The sequence below is a fragment of the Zingiber officinale genome, chromosome 5A (genome assembly GCF_018446385.1).
Source record: "Zingiber officinale cultivar Zhangliang chromosome 5A, Zo_v1.1, whole genome shotgun sequence".
NCBI lineage: Eukaryota > Viridiplantae > Streptophyta > Magnoliopsida > Zingiberales > Zingiberaceae > Zingiber > Zingiber officinale.
In genome coordinates this window covers 79494188-79519002 of record NC_055994.1, presented here as the reverse complement: position 1 = coordinate 79519002, position 24815 = coordinate 79494188, and the positions used below count along the sequence as shown (strand labels likewise).

Below are 24815 nucleotides of genomic sequence, written 5' to 3'. Positions count from 1 at the left end.
GCGACCCCTCGACATAGAAGTAGAGGAGGGTGTTGAGGTGTGGTTCGGTTGGGGGAAGGGAAGGAAGGGCAAGACCACATCGTCTATATCAAAGTAGAGGAGAACTGTTTGTCCCTTGGTGGCCAACAAGAGGGGAGAGGTGAGTTACCCTGCAAAAACAAATTCAACCATTTCTCGACTTATAGCTTGATTAAGAACATTTGTAATAAAAAAACTAAGAGACTAATTACAAAGACAGAAACACAAGGAGACTTACTTGGTTTGCAATCAAGATATTGCTAATCTAAGGAAAATTAAGCTCACTTTTATGTCGATCTCCTTCGGGCGAAGTAGCCTCTTACAACGTTAACAGTACACGACTAAAAGTAGAACAGAAAGAAATGAATTACAAGTGATTTTTGAACTGCTGAAATCATAGCTATATTTATAGCACTGTTCCGGGCGTCTGGAAGAGTTCCAGGCGCTTGGAGTGGGATAGAATTCTATCCTTGATGCGTCGGTCAACGACCACATCACTTTTGATAATATTTGGGTTCCGGGCACCCGGAAGGGTTCCGGACGCCCGAACTCAATAGGCTCCGGGCGCCCGGACCACATAAGTCAACATAGTTGACATTTTACGGTCCGGGCCTTTGCTCCGGTTCTGCTTATCTCGGTCCAGGTCTTACGCTCCAGCTTCACTAGTTTGGGTGATTTCGTCCATCCGAAATAGGACTCACCCGAACCCAACTTCCGGCTTTCTCCTCGAGCAGCCTTCCTCCCTGGTTCTTATCCCTTGAATGTTGCGCACGTTCTTCTCGTCCATCGGTGTACTTTTCCGCGGCACCTCACCCCTCAGATGCACTGAGCCCATCGGCTCTCTCCCGTGTCGTTCTTCTCGCTAGCCGCGTTTTCCGCTCGACTTCCTATGCTCCTAAGCTTCTATACACTTAGACACAAGCGTTAAACCAAACATGACCTACCTTAACTTATTTGATCACATCTAAACAATCTTGGGGTTCTAACAAGAGCAACTGTGAGTCGCTTGATGGCGGCCAGGAATGTGCATGATCTCCAGTGATGCGGCGACGTCTTTGTCGATCCAACGAAGGGGGTTTGGCCTTTTCTCATGACGTCTTTGTTGATCGCCAACTGAGGGAGGGAGGAAGATGGAGGAAGTTGCGACTCGACAAGGGAGTACGAAGAGAAGAGAAGGAAAAAAATCGGAGGGTAATTATGAAAAAAAATTATTAACCCCGGAATCGTGAAAAAAAACCCTACGCTTCTAAGGTTTTCTGATTCTAAGTTGTATTTCCAAATTACTGACATGACAAGAATCACTCGTTATTTAAATCAAACAAGCTTTTAATTGATAACTTTGAACCAAACATATCCTAGTAGGAGTATGTGCTTTTGAAATTTATATGTTTGTCCTTCTAAGCCAAGTTTCTTGGTGCTGCAATAAAAGAACATTTGGAAAATGATGACAATTTGTAAACTCTATAGGTTATTTTGAAAATTTGAAGAATAACTTTAAAAATGAAGATAAACAAAGTTTGAGGGGTAAAATGAAAAACTAGAAAAAGGGACAAAATTGTTCAAATATCACAAGCAATTCTTTTCTTTGGAGTGTCTCCGTCTCTGTAATTCGATTTCTCTCCTCTACTTATCATTTGCCCTTCCATTTGCTGCTTCCTCATCGCCATCGGAGGAGCGACCGACGGGAAGAGATAGAGAGAGAGAGATCGAGCGAGAACTACGGATGGGTCGAGACTTCGTCTACGTCATACTTGGCGGCGGCGTAGCTGCTGGCTACGCCGCCCTCGAGTTCGTGCGCAGGGGCGTCGGCCGCGGCGAACTCTGCATCATCTCCGAAGAATCAGTAAGTTTCCGATCCCCTTGTCTGCTCGGAAATGCTTTTTGTGATTTCAGCACGAGCATTCAAAGAATTTGTCGAAAATTCGAGATGGAAGTCTGCTTCTCGCCTATGCTATTTTTTTTTTAAAAAAAAAAAATTGTATTAATAAATTGAGAATTAGAAGTTCCTTACTTTTACGGGCAATCAGCATGACAATTTAGCATTTATCATGAACTCAAGTTGGAGAAGTTATAATTAAAAAAATGATGAATTGTTCCACAGGTTCCGCCTTATGAAAGGCCTGCATTGAGCAAAGGATACTTACTTCCAGAAGGTATGTGCTATTTTTCCATCGTACATAATTTTTGCATCGGGGTTTTACAGTTAGAAATGCAGTTTATGGAGATAATAATTGGCAATTCTACAGTAAGCTTTGACCATTTTCAGCTAAATGATAAGCATGATAGTTCATCTCATTCATACTTGCACAATCAACTACAAGATTGAGTATTATTCAAATGCTTTCAAAGTGTTTCACTAAGGGAGTTGCGAATCTAAGTGGGACAAATGACAATATACATCTCTGTTCTTGCATTAATCTTCTTGTGTATAGACTTAAAATGCTAGTAACTCACTTCAGATGACATCATATTATCTCTGATAGTTCCATTATTTACCTTTCCGATTTGCTGTTTCTTACTGAATATCCAGTCAGAATTTAGAAGAAGAATACACCAGTCATCTATCTCATTTAATGAACAGGCCCAATCATGCCCGATACTCTTGATGATTCTTGCTTGCATATTCTCGTGTAACTGATTTGTAATGTCCATAAACGATTAGATGCACACAAATGTACTCTTGTTTGAGCACATTTAAGCACATATACTTATAAATTGACTATGGCAGTAATTTTTTTTTTTCAATTTTTCATCATATATAAAGCATTAATAATGAAACAGATTGGCATCATAAATATTTTGATAAATTTTTATCAATAAACATGAAACACTTTCATCAAAATGGTTACAGAGGCTTTTGTACATCAGCTTGAATGATTTTGCTATGAACGAATCGTTTATAATTTTCTATTTACCTTTGAGTTATATGCTAAAGCAATTTACAGATGTGATAATAACATTATATAATTTTTCTTGCAGCCCCTGCACGCCTACCTACATTTTATACTTGTGTAGGTGCTAATGATGAGCAATTGCCACCAATATGGTATAAAGAGCATGGTAAAATACTCTTCTCTAATTTTACCCTTTTAGCAGTCATACAGGATTTCCCTTCAATATAGTCAATATTTTGCAAGTTGTGAAAATTTGACTCCCTGCGATTTCCTTTCTTCAAAGCCAACAACTTGCGGTTGTATGGTGGAAAATGGAATAAATGTAAACACTATTATGGAACAATTTAATTTTGTTATCATAATACCTTACTACTTTAAACGTATCTTCCTAGTATCTAGATCAAATGGTCATCCATTACTTAATCCAAATGTGCTATTTTTCTTAATTATAAATTATTTAAAAAAATTCTGTCCCTGTTCTGGAATGAATTAGTTGACTTTTTTCTAGTGCATTAAGTTATTTTAAGAAATTCATGCTGAATTGGTGTTAGTCCCCATTTAGTGTCATTTCTATAAGGTTACAGAAAATAAATAAATAATAATAATTGACTTATAATTATCCAGAATTAGTGTTTCTTTTCAGCACCTCTCATGTACTTCGAAAGGTGTTATATATTGCCACTACCCATTGCCAGGAAATTTTTGCAGTCATATAGTTGGTACTGGGATTTTTAATTATCCAAATTTTGATGGTAGAAAGAACCTTATACTTGGGAGTGTTAATTATGTATGCTTTTGCTTCCTGTTCTTCTTAGATTAGTATGCCTCTACTCGGATGAAGTGGATTATAAAGCTTCATATTTAACTGTGACTTGTATTCTATAATTGGGGATGACCTTCATACTGGTGTCATATCTGCATCTGGAAAAATTACTAGTCTATTGAAATTTTATCTATTTGTTGAATCAGTCAAACATAGACATGTAAGTTAACCTTATTCTGCAAATAGATTGAATTGTTTTTGATCTAGGTTGTGTTAATAATTATAACCCATAATGTTTTTTTGAATCAGAGTTGGCAGTGCCTGACAGCCTGATATCTTATAGTTCCATCATACACAAAGGATTTGGCTTGTAGTTTAATTTTGTTACTAAGAAGACTTCATTCTAAAGTTGTTTTTTCTTTCGTAACAATGATTACAATCTCCTCTTAATTTGTTAATTCCATCGCATAATTTCATGTTTTGATTAGGCATTGATCTTGTTCTCGGCACTCGAGTAAAGTCTGCTAATGTGCAGCTGAAGCAATTAACCACAACAACTGGTGAAACTATCACTTATAAGATCCTTATAATTGCAACAGGCGCTCGGGTATTGAAGTCTATGTCTAGTATTTGAAATCCCACTTCTTTTATTTCTATCATAATGTGCTCAAGCATGACTGCTATATGCTAGTGAAATTCATATGTTGCGTGCAGGCTTTGAAGCTTGAAAATTTTGGAATAAGTGAATCAGATGCTGAAAATGTTTGCTACTTGTGGAATTTGACTGATGCCAATAGGCTTGTGGGTCTAATGCAAGAGTACAGAGGGGGAAATGCTGTTGTAATTGGTGGTGGTTACATAGGCATGGAATGTGCAGCAGCTCTAGCTACAAATCGAATGAAAGTAGCCATGGTTTTCCCTGATGCATATTGCAGTGAGTATCGCCACAATATGTCATGAGATTCAGATAACCTTCGGTGATTGATTGTGCCTATAATAATTTGTCAGTGAGTCGTCTTTTTACACCAAAGATTGCAGACTTTTATGAGAGTTACTATAAGTCGAAAGGAGTTATATTTTTCAAAAGGAATGCCCTGGCATCATTTGACAACGATTTGAAGGGAAAGGTAACACTGAGTGTTCTTTTGTCATACTTGTATTTGCTGATCTCATTGCAGAATCTTGAAATTATATCAGACATTGAAAGAGATCGAGTTAAGCTAGGTTATACCGTATCATCGTCAGCTTTTTTGAGAACTCTTCACACATATTTGTCATCATTCAGTTGCTGAACCGGCAACTACATTCTTACTCATAGGTGAAAGCAGTGATCCTTAAAGATGGCACCCATCTTCCAGCTGACTTAGTTGTGGTTGGCATTGGCATTCGTCCGAATACCAATCTCTTTGAAGATCAACTGCAGCTTGAGAAAGGCGGAATCAAGGTCAATGGACAAATGCAGAGTAGTGACCCCTCTGTTTATGCCGTTGGTGACGTTGCTGCTTTTCCTGTCAAACAATTTGGCAATGAGATTCGCCGCCTTGAGCATGTTGATGCCGCTCGAAAGACTGCAAAACATGCTGTTGCCGCCATCATGGCACGCGATGCAGGTGACCTCGACTATCTACCCTTCATTTACTCTAGAGTTTTCACATTGTCTTGGCAGTTCTACGGCGACAATGTTGGACGAGTCGTCCATTATGGAGATTTTTCGAGTGGGAATTTTGGTGCTTACTGGATTGACAAGGGTGTTGTTGTTGGGGCTTTCCTCGAGGGCGGGAACAAAGGTGATAATGAGGCGATAGCGAAGGTTGTTCGGTTGAAAGCAACCGTGAATGATATTGCAGAGCTCCAAAGGGCAGGGCTTGAGTTTGCATTGTGTAAGAGCCAGCTTGTCGCGAAGAGGTACTTGCGATATGCCATAGCTGGTGTTGGTGTTGCTCTAGCTATTTCAATTGCTTATTTTGCTTATGGATACGGGAAGAGTGATGTATGATAAAAAAAGGGGAAGAAGGGGATGATCAAGGGTGAATATGAATACAACATTAATAAGTTAATGATTAATAAAATCTAGCTTCAATGCTTTATTAATAATACAACATTATAATCTAATTACTAACTTCAACGGGCGGGAAAAGTTTGAAAGGTATTTTCTTTTTTTTTACAATTATGATTGAAAATTTGGGAAAATAAGATAGAACCCCAAGGGCTAAAATGAAATTTCCCAATTTGACCTTTGCGTTTCTCATGGTCTCCTCCTCCCACAGAGGGAAGTCATTCCTTGACCTTTCTTCCACCCCTTCCCTCGTACTTTTTACGCTGGTGGATTCCCTTCCCTGCCATCCTCGATCCCTCTCCATCGGCTCGATGATCTCCACGGCGATGGCGGATCACGAATAAGGGTTGCCAAGGCAAAATAATTCTCGATGGGAGATGTCATCGCTGGTATTTAAGGTGATCCATTCATTTTTCTTCTTCTTCTGATTCTTTCATATACATGCAAAAAATTTTCTTTTTGATCCCCAGCCATTTCGTTGTTTTAATTTGCATTTTTTATGGATTTCTGGGGGTTACTTTTGGCTCGGATTTATTAGAACTGGTGAGTTTTCTTAGTTTGATTTCTCTGTATTATGGCTTCAACCGCTGCGAATTCTAATGGGTTTCCACAAAGGTCGTAGATCTTTCCTCTTTGGTGCTTACAGTTAGTCACCAGATGCGTGGAACAATTTGCATCGATTGATGATCACGCTTTATCTTTGCTTGATACTGTTTTCTATTATCACTAAACTAACAAATGAGACTTGTGCCCCTGTTAAACGTTTTTGCAGTTAGTCAACGAGAACAGATTATTGTAAAAATTGCTTCTTAGTTCTACTGATGAGAATTGTTTTCTCCTCCTAATATACTAATTTCTGCCCCAAAGTAGGCAATTTTTGATAAGCTTAAAGAATTGATTTGTTGGTCTCTTTCCAGGAGATGTAAAAAATTATTCTTCCCTCCTTCATCTTCTAATTTGTTTTCTGATCCTCATGATTATCCTCTTTCTGTAGCTGTAATGATGTTCAAAAGGGTCTGTCTGTACACTTAAAGAATTGAAGTTCACAATCCTAGCTAGTAGTTACAACTCTTCTCAAGCCATATATACATATACTCGTTGGCTATAGATTTTTTATCCTTAAAATGCTGTAGAGTTCATTTAAGTGAATATCATCCTTGATATGGCAGCTTAACATAAGATCAAGTAGTTTGCTACTAAGGTAAAATTCAGTAATAATGCAGTACAAAGCTAGTTACATATTCTTCTGGAATAGGTTTTCAGCATAAGTTCTCATTATTTCCTCTTCTAAGTTGTGGCATTTCATTACCATGTAGTAGCTGGATTATAGTAATGTCAATACCATAATCTGGATGAATTTGAAGCATAAAGATTATGGAAATTTCACTAAGGCTTGAGATTGGAAATGAAGAAATCGTCTACAAATCACACTGAGGAAGCTTTTAGGAACAAGGTTTTATGTTGCTTTGCCACACCCACATTTTTTTGGAGAACGGTAAATGTATATAAATGTCACCAAACCAATACAAGCTCTAGATGTCTACAAAACGATAGACATGAATTTGAAACTTACGGAACAATCTCTCAACACAAGGTACATCATCCTCAAAACAACATCTATTGTGACTTTGCCATAAAAGAAAGACCATACAAGTGACTGCTAAGTATCGAGCCTTCATTAGCCAACCATTGCCTCAATATAACCTTCGGAATGCTCGAAATAGGCGTTGAACAGAAAAGATCTGATGTCGAAAACCAAGCCAAGGCCGTACCTTGTCCCACAGTGCTCGAGTGGTGGGGCAGCGAAAACAAATGTGGGCATTGGACTCATCTTGTTGTCTGCATAGCAAACACAACTTGTAGGGTTCATACAACATTCTGTCCACCGTCCTCAAGCGTCCGTGAGCCTTCAACCAGAACGTGAAGCAATGCTTGGGCAACAGTCCAGGTTTCCAGACTACCAGCGCCCAATACATCTTGGCCACATGTGGTCTGAAGAGATCATATGCATAGACAGCACCATGCTTTTCCACTGCAAACTACTCGATCAATTTCATGTTTGCAGCACCTTGACTTCCTGTTCTTTGCAAGAGATCATCCCTAATTTTTAATAAATGTTTGATCAATGGAGAATCAGACTCCTTGCTGCACCATTGCCAAAAAATCCACACCTTTGAGATAGTGATGATGAACCCATCGTACCCCTTGCCACACCCACATTCTTGTATTAAATGTTGTCAATTATAAATCATATTATCTGAACATCTAGCAAGTCTTCTGCTAGTCAATTCATGTATACTTGGAATAGAATAGCTGTTGTATGCTAGCATTCTACATTACCACCAAAAATGCAAAAGATATGCATTACCGCATTACAATATTCAAAACAATCCAGTTATAAAGAAAGAAATGCTTGTGTTTCCAACTAAAGATTAGTTAATCACACTGGCATGCAATATGTGGTTCTGTGGTTGTTTGTTTTAGTCAATGCTCAATGTTTTCAACTTTTAATGTTGTAGACCCTAGAAACTCCATAGAGATTGTAAGAAGGAAAGATGAACCATAATTGCAATCTGTTCATGTTGGTTGATATGTAGGCATAGGTAGCCTCATATTTGACATGAGCAGCAATATGGCTAAAACTGTCACAACAACTACCAATACTGAGTTTTTGGGCATGTAGACCACAAAAGCCAATACTACCACATACTGAGTTTTTGGATTGAGCAGCACCTTATATTGCTCAAGGTATTATTGCATAATAACCATGTCTTATCCCATAGAAAAGCTTCTATAGATCAATATGAGGCACTTTTAGTCTGTTCGTATTGGCTGCATTTCTAGTCACGTATTTATCAATTGTGTTAATATGCTACGTGAATCAATAGGACAATCCATGCACCCCAAATACCTACTCATGTTGATTGAAAAAAAATGAATGTGGATAAAGCAAAGACAGCAATCTGATTTGCCATGAACAAAAATTGGTATCAAATCAAATTAATGTTATGGATGTAGACCAAGTAAGGAAAATGACTACTACATCTTCATCATCATCATGACCATCATCAAATGACTACTACATATGCCAGAAAGGTAGTCTGAACTACACTTTGTTTTTGTTGACACTTACAACACGAAGGATAGTGGTGGGACGAAGCTTCCAGTGTGGAAGATATCTTACATGAAAGGAAGAGGGCATTTTGTTGATTACCAATCTGAAAAATGATGAAGCAGTTTGGACTACTGGAGTGCTAAAAACAAGTAACAAATTGACAAGGGGAAGAAACTCTGGTGCGACGTTTGAATTAGAGGTTTGCAGAGAAAAACATAAGAAGTTAATTCGTAAACAAAGAGGAGTTGTCTTTAGGTTTAAATGAAAATAAACTTTATTCAAATTAAAACCAAAATCAACATGTTTATACAAGAGCCCTAACCTATCTTTAAATAGCCTAAGAAATAAGAAAAAGTCGCAACAAAAAAAAAAGGAAAAGTAAAAGAAAACAAATCCTAAAAAAAGGAGATAAAATCTAAACTAACTTTTAGAAAAGAAAATTAATCCTCAAAATTTAGAACAAATAAAAGAAAAAGTTACAAGACCAAATCTAAAGTTTTGATGACCTAGTTAGCCGATTCTGTCTTGTCTGAATTCCGAATAGAGTGCAACCATGTCAAGAGGCCACGAGCTAATCATCTTCCTTGTAAGCAGTCTTGATCATCCTTCTTCAAGACCCAAAAGGGAGGTTGGTAGCCTCGTTTTCTTCTTGTCATAGCTCGAAGGGGAACATAGCTGTATCGGAGGACATAAATTGGTCGTGCTACTGGATGCTCATGCATTAGACGCCCTAGGTTGAAAAAAACTCATCCTTGAGTTCATGGTAGTGCCTTCAAGATCAAAAGCCCTCGAGTGCTTGTCATATATCATCTTCATCATAAATTGGATTACCAACAATTTCGATCTTGTCATCCATATCTTTCTCAAGAAAAAATTTATTCAAATTGAAATAAAATAACTTACGACCTTTAAAATCTCGGGCACTACGATCACAATGTGAGACTTCCTTAGTCGGAATCTGTTTGCCATGATCTCGACCACGTACCTCAAGATCTTGCACTGCTAGATGCTGGGATAACTCCGTAACTTGTCTCTGTAAATCTTTGATGAGCTTGTAGGGTACGCTTCGATCCTGGTGCGAGACTTCCTCAGTTGGAACCTGTCTTTCACGACCACGACCACAACCACGACGATCATCCATGGATCTAAGGCTCTAATAGCAACTGACGCAGGGAAGCAACTCCAGGTGCGACCTTTGAATTAGAGGTTTATAGAGAAAGACATATGAAGATAATTCGTAATAAAGAGGAGCCGTCTCTAGGTTTAAACAAAAATAAACTTTATTCAAATCAAAACCAAAATCAACATGTTTTTACAAGAGCCCTAACTCATCTTTAAATAGCCTAAGAAAGAAGAAAAAGTCACAACAAAAAAAAAGAAAAAGTAAAAGAAAACTAATCCTAAAAAAAGAGATAAAATCTAAACTAACTTTTAGAAAAAAATTTAATCCTAAAAAGTTAAAACAAATAAAAGAAAAAATTAAAAGACCAAATCTAGAGTTTTGATGACCCAGTTGGCCGATTTCGTCTTAGACTTCGAATAGAGTGCAACCATGTCAGGAGGCCATGAGCTAATCATCTTCTGTGTAAGTAGTCTCGATCATCCTTCTTCAATGCCCAAAAGGGAGGTTGGTAGCCTCGTTTTCTTCTCATCATAGCTCGAAGGGGAACATAGTTGTATCGGAGGACATAAATTGGTCATGCTGCTGGATGCTCCTGCATCACAAATGGTCATAGGCTGTCAGTGGTCTGCTGCTACTCTTTTGTTGCAAGAATGCTCTTGGAATCACTTAGCGTTTGGTGGTTCTATTGAAGATGACACTAGTCATTTGGGAGAACATGGGCAATGACTGGAATTGGCATCAAAAGCGCCTTTGCAGAAGACAAGTTCACAACTCTGGAAAAGGATGGAGTTGTTTGAGATTTGAGTGGGTTAATTGCCATTGTAGAATCTCATTAAAACAAAGCGGGTATTAATGACAAAAAAATCATTAAAATTTAATAATTTGTCAATAAAAGTTTTGATGATAATACTTTTATTAAAGTTGAGGCCTAAGTGTCATGGTTAAAACTATTAATATTAATAATAGTAAACTAGTTGATCCATCATTAAATGTGATATTATGGATTTCTTTTGTTATTAATTGGCAATTTATTTTATAATATCATCACTAAGTAATTAAACGGTGATAATTTTTTTTTTTAAAAAAAAATTGTCCCATGGCTTTGTAACCAAAAATAATTTTAGTGACAAATATTTAACATTGCTTGTGGCTAGAAACCTGCCATTTTATACTGGCTGATCAGTCTCTTAAGTTATTTGACAAAATAATAATAATAAAGATGATGGGAGCAAAAGGTGATAATAAAGATGATGAATCTATACCATGTTGCTGGTGTTTTTTCATTTCTGCTCCAAATGATACATCAATTAAACTATACCAATTGTATTTTGCATTCCGAAACTTATCTATCTTGACTCTGTTGTCTATTTACAATGGATCCTCCAGCATCAACTGTGATCACTGTTTCTTTTCTGTTGTTCCAATGATTTGTTGATTTCCTACTTTTTTTCAGGATCTGTATGGCTTCGTAACTTGGATACAGATGACAGAGAATCTTATGCAGGTGTTTCTAAGATAGCTCTTCTGATGTTAGAACCAAGAAGTACTCACCGACCGACCATTAAATATAGGCCTATATTACCTTCTGATCTTGAAGCTCTTGAGCAGATCCATGTTTCTTTATTTCCTATAAGGTACTCCTTGTAGTGTGTTTGTACAATATATTTGTATTTGATGTACCTCTGTCGGTTCGATATTCCTATGTTCATTATTCGATGTGCCAGATAACTCCTGAAGAAATTATTAACATAAAGTTTCCTTTCTAATTCATGAATATCTGGACAAGTTTCCTCAATGTTTGCAGGTACGAGAGAGAGTTCTTCCTCAATGTTGTACATGGCAATGGAATAGTATCTTGGGCTGCGGTTGATGTAAGCCAGTCTGGTAGCCATGATGGTGAACTTATTGGCTTTGTCACTACACGCCTAATCTTGGCAAAAGAAAGCGAGGTGTTTACACTTCAATATGTGTTCTGTTCCTTTAAGGCTTTAACAAATGATCCTAACAGATGTCTCTACTACTATGTTGCTACTGTAGCTTGCAGATTTGATTCAGTATAATGCTTCAAGGAAAGAAACAACACTTGTCTATATCTTGACGCTCGGTGTGGTAGAGCACTATAGAAATCATGGCATAGGTCCATACTTTCTCTGTGTCCACTATTTTTTTTTTTTACTGCATGATTTTTGTCTGCTAATTCATTTTGTCATGTTACAGCAACTTCACTCATACGAGAGGTAATTAAATATGCTTCAAGCATCAGTAGTTGCAAGGCAATATATTTGCATGTCATTTCCTATAACTTGCCAGCAATAAGTTTTTATGAAAAGATGTTATTTAAGCTCGTGAGACGGTTGGAAAAGTTTTATTACATCAACGACCAACATTATGATTCATATTTATTCGTATACTATGTGAATGGAAGCCACTCTCCCTACACTCCCTTGTGAGTTTCTTTTCCATTTTCAAATCTTTTTCTCTGTATTTACAATTGCACATGCTTTGATTTTTGTGCAGAAAATTACCTATTGCCTTTTCTGATTTTCTAGGATGTCTACATGCTCACCTAAGTTTCAATTTCTAAGATTTTTTTAGCTTTTTTAAATAATAATATATAGTCATTCTGTATAGGCTCATGTGGTTCTCTGAATTGAATCCGCAACTCCATTGTGAAATAAAATTAAATAAAAATATCAATTAGCAAAAGCCTAAAGATGTTATACAAGGATATTTGACAAATACATGCAATGTTAAATATTACTCGAGTCCATGCTATATCAACTTGGCACTGCAAGTAGTTTTTCTAGTTGGAAGCTCAATGATCTTGCATTTAATGTTTATGTTGCTAAGGCGCATTGATACGTCAACTTGAGATAATAAACCTAAAAATCCATTTAGTATGAAATTGTTTTTTCTTTTTAGAAAAATAAATACCGACCTGCCAAATGAAGATCTTTTCAGTTTTTCCAGGCTGATGAAGCTACCTTAGTTGTAGCTAAACTAGTTGCTATAAAATTAGTTCTACCTTAGTTGTAATACAACCTGCTGACTGTTGATTAGAGCAAAGTTAATCTCATCTGGTTCCATGATGAACATTACTCCGAGTATATTATATCGTAAATGGATTTATGTTTCTTTTGTATCTCCATCCTTCATGTTGTTTGATGACGGGTGCCATCTTTTTCATTCAGGAACATTGTGGCAGCGGTAGCCGCTTATTTTAGGGGTTTTATGAGGATGTTGGCATCCAAGCTATGGAGAATCGAAGAGAGGCATATGCCAAGCTTGACCAAAGTGTAAAGAAAGAAACTCTCTTCTTGTTATTCAAAACAAGAGGATCCTTAGCACGGAGAATTCTGCGTGAAGAATTCAAAACAAGTGCATTTCAGTGTGTATAATTGAGGTTGATGATCCTTGACGGGAAGAATTATGCATTTGTGCATAGAACTAAGGTTGATGCAATCGATCATCCTAGCGCATATATATACTATTACAATGTTGTAATATCATTCTTTTTTTATGTTTTCATAAAACAGTGATAACCACATGTCGCCAATTTGTTAACTTATATACAGAAAACAATCTTTACCTCATTGGAGTAATACTCATTTTTTTTGTGGATTTGGTGCTTGTTTTCTGCCTAAGTCCGTATGAAACATGTAGGCACTTTGGTTTGTGAATTTATTTGATTTTCATGGTAAAATTTGATTGGTTCAATTTGTCCAACAAAAATTGATATATTCCGTTTTGATTTAACCAATTCGGATCTATTTAACAAAAATTTTCAATGGAAGTTTTCATGATGAATTAAATACTGAAAATTAGTTAAAAAAAAAAAGGTTAAGAGCGAATAATAGTAGTTCAGATCTTCTGTCAGTTCAGATCTTTTGTCCTCATTTATTTTTGTCCTCATGTTTTATTATCGATCGGACGGTTCAGATTACATTTTAAGACATCATAACATTTTTAAGATATGTGTAACATCCTTGTGATGTGTAAGATATTTTTGAATTTAATCTGAATCGTCCGATCAATAATAAAATATGAAGATAGAGAGAAATAGAGACAACAAAATCTGAACTGGCCATTTAATTAAGTCGGTTTTGGTAACTTGAGCAGCTGCCTTTTTCAATTGCTTTCCCCCAACCATGGGACAGCAGCATCTCCACGCAATCTATTGCCAATTACTGAAGAAAGCAACTAACTAGATTTGGACTAGATCTATTAAACTAAACTAATTCCGTATCTTCAAAAATTAGAGAGGGCACGTGGCATTGACTATTACTCTGTTATTGGATTGAAGGAGAAGGAAGGAAAAGATTCGAAAGCAACTTGAGCATGCAAAAGCCCCCCGATACGATTCTCAAACAGATCGCCTTTAGATTTGGTTGGTCGGCCGTGTTTCTCAATTTAAAGTTTATTTTATGGTCAATTTTTTTTTAAAAAAAAACCCTAATTATTCGAATGGTTAAAATGACATGCTTTACTTTTTTAAAAGTTAAAAGATGTCTTATTATATTTCTAATATCGCAAGTATGTTAATTCCAACTCTCTTATAGCAATTACAGAATAACTACCATGTATAAAAATAAATCTATATGTAGAATATTTTTATATATAAAAAAGCTTTTACAAATTTGATTAGAATTTAATCAAACTTATTTTAAATTAATTAAAATTATTATAAAACTATTGTGCCAGTCATTTCAATTTAAAAAAAATATTTTAATTAAAATTAAATCATATTAATCAAGTTAGTAAAAAAATATATATAAAAATATTTTATATATAATATTTGTAACTAAATTAATTTGAGTAAGATCAAAATAACAATTTTTGTAATCATCAAGGGAAGAAGCATCTCATAGTAAATACATTTTGGCTTATCAATTTCAACGAACACAAAGTTTTTGGCTTCCCAAGTTTCCCTCCAAATGGGAGAAGCATCTCATCAAGCCACTTTTTCCCAATGCACTTTATCTTTCTTCCCATTTACCTTCAGCTTTATTCCTTGCAAACCTCCATGAACAAACTCAGTCCACGGCCGTCTTCCTTCCTCGCTTGAAAGTTGAGCATCTTCAAAGCTCAACTCGAGCAGCAGGGGAGAAAAGAAAAGCTTGAAGGTTGATGCATTTCTCAGCAGCACCTTCATCAAATTCTTGGCAGCCGGTTGTGACTGCTGACTCCACCGAGGCGTACTACTGGTTGAACTGGAGAGCTCTGCTATGTGCTGTGTGGGTGCTGTCTTCCATGATCGTAGCTTCCATTTTGGTGTGGAAATTTGAAGGCAGTGCCTTGTGTAAGGATGAGCTGTGGTGGCCTTGTGTGCCGGAGATTCACCCCGTTTGGTTGCTGGTCTTCCGGCTTGTCGCCTTCGTCGCGCTGCTCGGGTTCCTTGTCATCAATGTTCTTGTGGATGGAGGCGGAATATTTTACTACTACACGCAGTAAGCCATTGTTTCAGGTGTCGAGCAGTTTTTGCAGCTTCTCTTATCATGCACTTTGAGTGTTTGCCTTTATTCCTCTGTATTCATGTTGCTAGAAAAGCTTTTGCAGTTGCCAAATCTTAATCAATTGATAAAGTACATCTTATAATGTTTTTGGAGTGTCTAATGGCATGTTTACTTTTACGGAGATAGGAGGGAAAAGAAAGGGAGAGAGTGGATTTGCCAACAAAAATTTTCATTTACTTGGATGGGAGAAGAGAGGCTGATCAACTGAAAGTGGAACAAAAAGAAATTTGAATTTCCAATAGACATTATTTTCTTCCTTTCAATTCCATTGAAGTCAGTAACAATGGATGTGATGGATAAAAGCATAAGATATAACTTAGTCTAAGGCATACTCTTATGTCTATGTTTTAGATAGCATTGATTATTTCGAAAGAATTATGTTGAGCCTATAACTACACGAAATTTCTTTATAAAATGCAATGCAATACAATATTTTTTTTTTTCTAAATTCTATAGGATGGAATTGTATCCCTAGAAAAATGATATGTTTCCTTTAGTTTCTTTTTCACTCATTTTAAGTGTCATTTGTTCATTTTTCTCAGGTGGACGTTTATGCTGGTTACCATTTATTTCTTGGTACGCCCTTAAACTTTGAATGTCACACCATTTTGCTTGTATTTCCACTTGTAATGTTTTCCTTTTGTTTACGATGTGTTAGACAACCATAGATACTTTCTCTAAAGTTCTCACATATACAGCTTTATCTTTTAGATTGGAACATTGATGTCTGCCTATGGGTGCAAACATCTTGACAAATTTAGTGAGGATAAAGTTGGAGTTACAACTCTGAATGTGGAGCAGGGAACATATATAGCTTCTGTAAACGGTCAAAGGAAGAGGCAGTCTAACGTTCTCGAGGAACAGCTAGTAAAGGAAACTGCTGGCTATTGGGGGATTTTGTTTCAAATAATCTTTCAGGTAATTGCATTTTATCTATGACAATCAGTCAAATCTATCTCCTTTCAGTGCAATGATTGTTCAAGCTGGTATTTAGCTTTAAATTTTCGATAATCATTGGCGGTTGAAATTGAAAACTAATCATTACCAACAAAAGTTATTCTAATTGATTTTGCTAATATTTTAAGTGTGAGCAGTTATGCTTTACAATCGTTGTCTTGCTTTCATATATTTATAGAGCACGAAAGGGGGCATCTTAAGGGATGGTTGGCGTGTGGTGTAATAATTTTATTGGATATTAGTGATGATATATGTTGAGTTTGGTATTTTAATTCAAACTATTTTTTTTTGGTTTAGTTGTTGTTTTGGCAATGCATGTGTTTATGCATTTAGTCCCACATTGCTAAGCAAAGAAGGTGAGAAGGCTTTATATATGGAGCCCTTCCATCCTTGCTTAGCAAAGTAAAGGGAGCCTACACGCATGCGCGGGCCGAGCCCAAATCAGGTGGCTTCGGGGGGTTCGAGTCGGAAATCCATAAACCAGGCACAACGCACGCGATCATCGCGCGCAGGGGGGGGGGTGCAAATCCCCAGCTCGTGGGCCTCGTGCTTGCAGGCGGCCTGGTTTGTTTTTGCCAGTCTCCGGTTTGGTCTGGTTCTAGGTTCTGACCCGCGCACACTTGGGTTTGGTTCTGTCCGCGCGCACTTGGGTTTGGTTCTGTCCTCGTAAGGAAGCAACGCGACACACCTGTCCGCGAGAGGAAGAGAAGCGACGCGATTCTGTCCGCGTGAGGAAGTGAAGCGATGTACTCTTTGGTGCGTGCACTGCTTCGGAGTGTATAAATACACTTCCTCTGTTCCTTCTCAACTCACTCCAGAAAACAGAGCATTCTGCTTTCTTTCTTTCTTCCCTCTCTTCCCCTGTTCTGAGGCTTGGTTCTGCGATCTGAGGTTGAGTCCGAGTGCGGCGTTCGTTTTGGAGTGCACCTACGGACGACGCGAGTGGTTGTCAGATCTTGGGAGAATTTTGCTGGAGAGCCTCTACACCGTGGGCGGCAATAAATTCTCTAAAGACAGTCGACACGCCGGCGCTTCAACCAGAGATACACGATTTCTCAACCTTACTCTTTTCATTTACAAGTTTATTGTATGCTTGTTATTTTGGTGCAAATAGATTACTGTGTTTGCGTATTCAGTAATACAACAATTTTAGAGAATTTATTGTAAGCATCAGTAGACATGATGAATGATAGGGTAATGGGGTCTGATGAGGCTAGTGCCAGACCCGAGAAATTTTTCGGACAAAACTTCAGACGTTGGCAACAACGGATGAAATTTTGGCTTACTACGCTAGGGTTATTCTCCGTTATAGAAACAGATTCTCCTTCACCTAATGAAGAGGAACCTGCCTATAGTGCTGTCTTATAGAGGTTTAAGCAAAGGGATTATCTCTACCATGGGAGAATCCTGTTTGCCCTCTTCGATATGTACTGCTCAACCTCTTCGGCTAAAGAGCTGTCGAAATCTTTGGATAAAAAATACAATTCCGAAGATTCTGATTTAGAAAAGTACACTGTGGCAAAATTCCTAAACTTCAAAATGGTTGAAGGCAAATCTGTGGTTGAGCAGACACATGAATTCCAAGTTCAAATTCATGGTCTTGCTGAAGGAGATATGCCATTATCCGAAAAATTTCAGGTCTTGTCTATCATCGAAAAATTGCCTTCGAGTTGGGAAGATTTTAGCATGACTCTTAAACATCGGAGAGGTAAAATCTCTCTAAAAGATTTGATGATTGCCTTAAATATCGAAGAAGAACATCGGAAGCAACATAAAAATAATGATATAAAAATGCCTATGGATTTTATTCCAAAGGCAAATGTAGTAGTCTCATCTAACAAGAAAAAATTCAAAAATCAGAAAATGAAGAACAAGATGAAATCCAAACCAAAGATTCAAAAGAAAAATGGAGCCAAGCCGTGCTGGGCATGTGGACAAGTTGGACATTATGCCAAATTCTGGCCCAAGAAGAAAAACCAGAGCAATATGTCCAACACCAAGGCACAAGCAAATGTTGTAACTGCTAGTGACGACACCAGCGATAGGTTTGTTACCTTCAAACCCGAACTAAACTTGATCTATCAACCCAATGAATTGTTAGTTGATACAGGTGTTAATGTGCACTGTTGTGCTGATCGCTCTGCCTTCCTTGCTTATCAGGTAATTGAAGGCACTTCCGTGGCCTGGGGAACTATTCTGCAGCCAGGGTGTTTGGGATAGGACAAGTTGACCTGAGGTTCACCTCTGGAAAAGTCCTATCACTGCATGAGGTGCATCATGTTCCAGCGGTCCGTCGGAATCTGATTAGCGGGTCAAAGTTAGTCCGTGCTGGTTATGAGTTGAACTTTAAATGTAATAAAGTTGTAATATTACATTTAGGAACCTTTATTGGAAAAGGTTACCTTAATGAAGGTTTATTTAAACTCAATGTAGAAAATGCTACCTTAAATAAATCTACTGATGTTGGTTGTTCATATAACATTGAGTCTTATGATATATGGCATGATAGATTAAGACATGTCAATTTTAATACCGTAAAAAGGATGATAAATCTAGACATGATTCCTAAGCATGCTATAAATGATAAGAAAAAATGTGAAGTTTGTGTGCAATATAAATAACCCCGTAAACCCTTCAAATCAGTTGATAGAAATTCTGATATTTTAGAATTGATTCATACTGACTGTTGTGAGTTTAACGGTGTAATAACGAGAGACCATAAACGGTATTTCATTACCTTCATTAATGATCATTCTCGTTATTGTTATGTTTATTTGCTGAAAACTAAGGATGAAGCTTTAGATAAATTTATGGTTTTTAAATCTGAAGCTGAGAATCAAACAAATAAAACTATTAAGAGGTTAAGGTCTGATAGGGGTGGAGAGTTTACCTCGAACCTGTTTCAAAAAGTTTGTCAAGATGCAGGTATAATTCACAAGGTAACTGCTCCATATTGTCCTCAATCCAACGGTATAGCAGAACGAAAAAATCAAACCTTTGAAGATATGATTAATTCCATATTAGGCAGTTCTGGGTTACCCAACTACATGTGGGGGGAAGCTCTATACACTGCATGCCATGTGTTAAATAGAGTCCTCATGAGGTCAAGGGATAAAAACCCATATGAGCTTTGGAAAGGCCGGAGGACAAGTTTGAAATACCTTAAAGTGTGGGGGTGCCTTGCAAAGGTACTAGTATCTGAGCACAGAAGGAAAAAACTTGGTCCAAATACCGTAGATGGTATCTTCTTGGGTTATGTTCAAAATAGTATTGCATATAGACTTCTGATTATTAAATCTGAAATTTCTAGAATAGATGCAAATACTATTGTAGAACTTCGTGATGCTACATTTTTTGAGGATATATTTCCTATGAAGACGAGAACACCTCAGTCTATATCTAGTATTCCTACTAGAGATATGTCTGCTTCCATAGAGGCCCCATTATCCGTAGAAGGTACACCTTCCTCAAGTCACTCTAGACTAGATGAATCTAGTGAGTATACAGAACTGAGAAGGAGCAAGAGGCAACGTGTGTCTACGGATTTAGGCCAGGACTTTATCACCTATAATATAGAAGGTGACCCTGTGACATATAGAGATGCTATGGCTTCTCCTGAAGCTAAACACTGGAAAGAGGCCATTAAAAGTGAAATGGACTCTATTATCTCTAATGTCACTTGGGAGTTGGTAGATTTATCTCCTGGGTGTACCACTATAGGATGTAAATGGGTGTTTAAGAAAAAACTAAAACCTGATGGGTCAGTAGATAAATTCAAAGCCCGCCTAGTTGCTAAGGGATTCAAACAGAAAGAAGGGATTGACTATTTGACACTTATTCTCCTGTTACCAGAATTACTACAATCCGAGTGTTAATAGCATTGACATCCATATATCATCTTGAGGTCCATCAAATGGATGTCAAAACGACATTCCTAAATGGAGATCTTGAAGAAGAGATATATATGGATCAGCCTGAGGGACATGTGGTCTCTGGAAATGAGAATAAAGTCTGTAGGTTAGTCAAATCTCTTTATGGTTTGAAGCAAGCCCCAAAGCAGTGGCACGAAAAATTTGATAGAGCTATGCTATCGTTTGGCTTTGAAATGAATGACGCTGATAAATGTGTGTATGCTAAAATGAAAGGTGATGATTGTATTATCTTATGTTTATATGTAGATGATATTCTACTTTTTGGTTCTAACCTTTCTATTATTAATGAGACTAAGGCCCTCTTAAGTGGTAAGTTTGATATGAAGGATATGGGTTGTGCTGATATGATTTTAGGGCTGAAGTTGACTCGTTCAACTGATGGAATAGCAATTTCTCAATCACTCTATATTGAGAGAGTATTAGAGAAATATGTTTATAGCCAAGTTAAATCTGTCGTTACACCCTATGATCCTTCAAAAACTCTCCACAAGAATAAGAGTGGTGTGGCAGTGTCTCAATTAAGATACTCACAAATAATAGGTAGTCTAATGTATTTAGCAAATTGTTCTAGACCTGATATTTCTTTTGCTATATCGAAATTGAGTAGGTTCACCAGCTGTCCGGACAGAACGCATTGGAATGCATTAGACAGAGTACTCAGATACCTAAAAGGTACTATATCCTTGGGCTTGTGGTATGGAGATTCCCTGCAGTCCTGAAGGGATATAGTGATGCTAATTGGATAGCTGACACTGTTGAGTGGAAAGACGTTACTGGTTATGTCTTTACACTTGGAGGCGGTGTAGTTGCTTGGAGGTCTGTTAAATAGACGATTATAACCCGTTCTACATCTGAGGCAGAATTGTGTGCTTTGGATACCACAGTAACTGAAGCTGATTGGCTTAAAGGTCTTCTTTCTAAAATTCCCTTGATGATAAAGCCAATATCTTCTATTTCAGTACACTGTGATAATCAAACAACAATAGCTCAGATTAGAAGCTCCAAGTATAACCAGAAACATAAGAGACATGTACGAATAAGATTAAAGTCTATTCGTGAGTTAGTGTCTCTTGGAGTGGTGTCATTGGACTTTGTAAGTTCAAAAGACAATATTGCTGATCCACTCACTAAAGGACTTGATTCTGAGAAAATCAAGAGATCCAGTAAGGGAATGAGTCCTACTGGTTTCACCTATAACGGCAACCCAACCTATCTGATTGGATATCCCAAGAAGTAGGTTCAATGTGGTACAAACAAGTTATAAGGGTGAACCGTAAGCATCAAATTGATTGAGATGTAATCTCAGTCTCTTCCTTGGATAGATGCTTGACTGCTAGTAAGGATGAGCTTAGGAGCTCTTAATGAGTTCAAGGTCTTAATGACAGGATGCTTGCAGTACATCCTTAGAGAATTCACCTATGTAAGTGTAACTGTGTGGCCGCAGTGTGCGGGGTCTAGGCAACTCCCCTTAGCACTTATGAAACAAGATTCGGTGGCATGACCGTAATGCACCAACCCAGAAGGATTCAACCGTCGCCCGTGATGAGTTGTTACCAATTGATTTTCACATATAAAAGATTTAAGTTCAAGACTGAGTTCACTTCAAAACTATGTGAATAAGATTGGTGTACTTAGGTGAAAATTCAAACCGGAAGGTATTTTCACTAAAAGCTCATTGCAACTAAGCCTCAGAACATATCTTTGTTTTCGACCAAAAATAATTTGAATTAGTGGGGGATTGTTGAGTTTGGTATTTTAATTCAAACTATTTTTTTTTGGTTTAGTTGTTGTTTTGGCAATGCATGTGCTTATGCATTTAGTCCCACATTGCTAAGCAAAGAATGTGGGAAGGCCTTATATATGGAGCCCTTCCATCCTTGCTTAGCAAAGTAAAGGGGGGCCTACACGCATGCGCAGGTCGAGTCCAAATCAGGTGGCTTCGGGGGGTTCGAGCCGGAAATCCATAAGCCGGGCGCGACGCACGCGATCATCGCGCTCAGGGGGGGTGCAAATCCTCAGCTCATGGGCCTCGCGCTTACAGGCGGCCTGGTTTGTTTTTGCCAGTCTCCGGTTTGGTCTGGTTCTGTCCGCGCACTTGGGTTTGGTTTTGTCCGCGCACACTTGGGTTTGGTTCTGTCCTCGTAAGGAAGCAACGCGACGCACCTGTCCGCGAGAGGAAGAGAAGCAACGCGGTTCTGTCCGCGTGAGGAAGCGAAGCGACGTACGCTTTGGTGCGTGCACTGCTTCAGAGTGTATAAATACACTTCCTCTGTTCCTTCTCAACTCACTCCAGAAAATAGAGCATTCCGCTTTCTTTCTTTCTTCCCTCTCTTCCCCTGTTCTGAGGCTTGGTTCTGCGATCTGAGGTTGAGTCCGAGTGCGGCGTTCGTTTTGGAGTGCACCTACAGACGATGCCAGTGGTTGTCGGATCTTGGGAGAATTTTGCCGGAGAGCCTCTGCACCGTGGGCGACAATAAATTCTCTAAAGACAGTCGGCACGCCAGCGCTTCAACCAGAGATACACGATTTCTCAACCTTACTCTTTTCATTTACAAGTTTATTGCACGCTTGCTATTTTGGTGCAAATAGATTACTGTGTTTGCGTAATCAGTAATACAACAATTTTAGAGAATTTATTGTAAGCATCAGTAATACAACAATATATCCATATTCTCGTCGTTTTGGAAATAGTACAAACAAGGTAGACATAACATAAATCAGATACAATGAAATACTAATTATTTCTGTTAGTTGAGACTTGAGAGCCCGAGAGGATCAATTTTTGATCAGGCAATCATTTATTTTGCAAAGGTATCAGAAAAGCATAAAAGTGCTAGTTATAGCTATGTGATTTCACATACTCTCATGGTCATGCGAAACTTTTGCTTGAATTGAGAATCGAGTTGCAAGAGTGTGCAAGCAGTCAAGCTTTATGTGAGCAAGTCTATGATGAATAACTATCACATATGGAAGAAATACCCTTTAGATTTCAATTTTACCCGGTTCTTTAGTTAACAGACAGACAATGTCATTATCCTTTTTGTGTCAGCATTCTATACCTTTGTGTACTTTAACACTATAAGCGCGCTCGTTCCTATATTTTTTTTTTGCCTTGCAGGTGAACTAATTTGCCTCTTATCTTTGCCAGACAAGTGCAGGTGCAGTGATGCTTACCGATTGCGTCTTTTGGTTCATCATATTCCCATTTCTGGTCATCAAAGATTATAACATGAATTTTGTAAGTTGGTTCACTACAACAACTAAACACTCGGAAATAAAAGGCTCGATATGCAGGGTAGCTCATTGAGTACTCAAACGAAACTGTCATTCACAATGCATTCCAACCGAACGTTGCATTTAGTAATCCAATCAGTCATTATCTATTCTTTCTCAGATGTTCATTTTTATTTTTGCATCAACAATTCAGAAATACTAGGGAAGGTTTTCAGAGGATCGCCTTGTTAAGATCATTAAAGTCCTTGAATTTTCTTTGCAATGGCAGGTATTGGTTGGCATGCATTCGATCAATGTAGTTTTCCTTCTCGGTGAAACAGCACTGAATAGCTTGGTAAATTGTTCTTTTTTCCTTGTGGTTTAGCGAGGTGGATTTATCGTAATACAAGTTGGTTCGATGATTAACACTTTCACATACCTTAAACAGAGTTTCCCCTGGTTCCGTATGGCATACTTCCTACTCTGGACAGCAGTTTATGTCCTATTTCAATGGGTGATCCATGCTTGTACCAATATATGGTAGAATCTCTTTTAATCCTCTTCGACATTTTCAGCAAAAAATAAAAAATAAAAAAGCTTTGGATTGGCATTTTCTTCTTGCAGGTGGCCTTACCCGTTTCTCGATTTGTCATCCAATTATTCACCAATATGGTAAGTTTCATTCGGATAAAAGACTGACATTTCTGAACATTGATTCTTCTATGCGGTGCATTTGAATGTCGATTAGTTCTTGATTCATGCACAGTAAAGTTAGGAAATCAGTTGGATTTCACTAGCAATCTTGAGCTCGAGCCACACAATTGTGATGATGAATCTTTGGTGTAACTGCAGGTATCTTTTGGTAGCACTGATGCACATACCTTGCTATGCTGCATTTCGATTGATTGTAAAGATGAAGCATTTTCTACTCTCCAGCTGGTTTCTTTAGTCCTATTCTTCTAGCAAGTAGCTGTCTTTAAACTCACTGATCGCCTTAGCTACTACTAACGCCGCATGAAATGGTTCGACTAAAGAAACTGGCAGATGAAGAACTATGAGAAATGTCATGCACTTTCAAGCTCAAGAAAATAGCTGAAAATTGATTTTTTTTTATATATACTTTTGTGAAATTTTCTTTTAATGTTGTAAGGTTTTAATGACACTCAAAAGTGTTCATATTGTTGATTTTTCTTTTTTACACAAAAAAGTTGCCAAATGGTGATTCACTTTG

The 24815-nt window shown here is 37.7% G+C and overlaps 2 protein-coding genes and 1 pseudogene across 2 annotated transcripts; all 3 read left to right on the top strand.

Moving 5' to 3' along the window:
• The first annotated feature begins 1633 nt into the window (after nt 1-1633).
• LOC121980702 (monodehydroascorbate reductase 2, peroxisomal-like) lies at nt 1634-5769 on the top strand. Its single transcript, XM_042532866.1, has 7 exons — nt 1634-1861; nt 2120-2171; nt 2998-3078; nt 4164-4282; nt 4390-4609; nt 4684-4802; nt 4994-5769. Exons 1-7 carry the CDS (start codon nt 1742-1744, stop codon nt 5669-5671), a joined length of 1389 nt encoding a protein of 462 aa, XP_042388800.1. The 5' UTR covers nt 1634-1741; the 3' UTR covers nt 5672-5769.
• A 154-nt stretch (nt 5770-5923) lies between these two features.
• On the top strand, nt 5924-13590 carry LOC121980703 (annotated as a pseudogene).
• Nucleotides 13591-14957: 1367 nt separating this feature from the next.
• On the top strand, nt 14958-24815 carry LOC121980701. The gene is made up of 8 exons (XM_042532865.1): nt 14958-15416; nt 16025-16058; nt 16194-16400; nt 23520-23609; nt 23874-23939; nt 24033-24124; nt 24209-24256; nt 24437-24815. Exons 1-8 carry the CDS (start codon nt 15097-15099, stop codon nt 24531-24533), a joined length of 954 nt encoding a protein of 317 aa, XP_042388799.1. The 5' UTR covers nt 14958-15096; the 3' UTR covers nt 24534-24815.

Excerpts from the sequence above, each read along its gene's own strand:
- LOC121980701 (XM_042532865.1), top strand. The coding sequence starts at position 15,097 with ATGCATTTCTCAGCAGCACCTTCATCAAATTCTTGGCAGCCGGTTGTG. Across the intron at positions 16,059-16,193 it reads TGGTTACCATTTATTTCTTG|ATTGGAACATTGATGTCTGC; the intron begins GTACGCCCTTAA and ends TTTATCTTTTAG. Across the intron at positions 24,257-24,436 it reads TCCAATTATTCACCAATATG|GTATCTTTTGGTAGCACTGA; the intron begins GTAAGTTTCATT and ends GTGTAACTGCAG.
- LOC121980702 (XM_042532866.1), top strand. The coding sequence starts at position 1,742 with ATGGGTCGAGACTTCGTCTACGTCATACTTGGCGGCGGCGTAGCTGCT. Across the intron at positions 1,862-2,119 it reads GCATCATCTCCGAAGAATCA|GTTCCGCCTTATGAAAGGCC; the intron begins GTAAGTTTCCGA and ends ATTGTTCCACAG. Across the intron at positions 4,803-4,993 it reads ACAACGATTTGAAGGGAAAG|GTGAAAGCAGTGATCCTTAA; the intron begins GTAACACTGAGT and ends TCTTACTCATAG.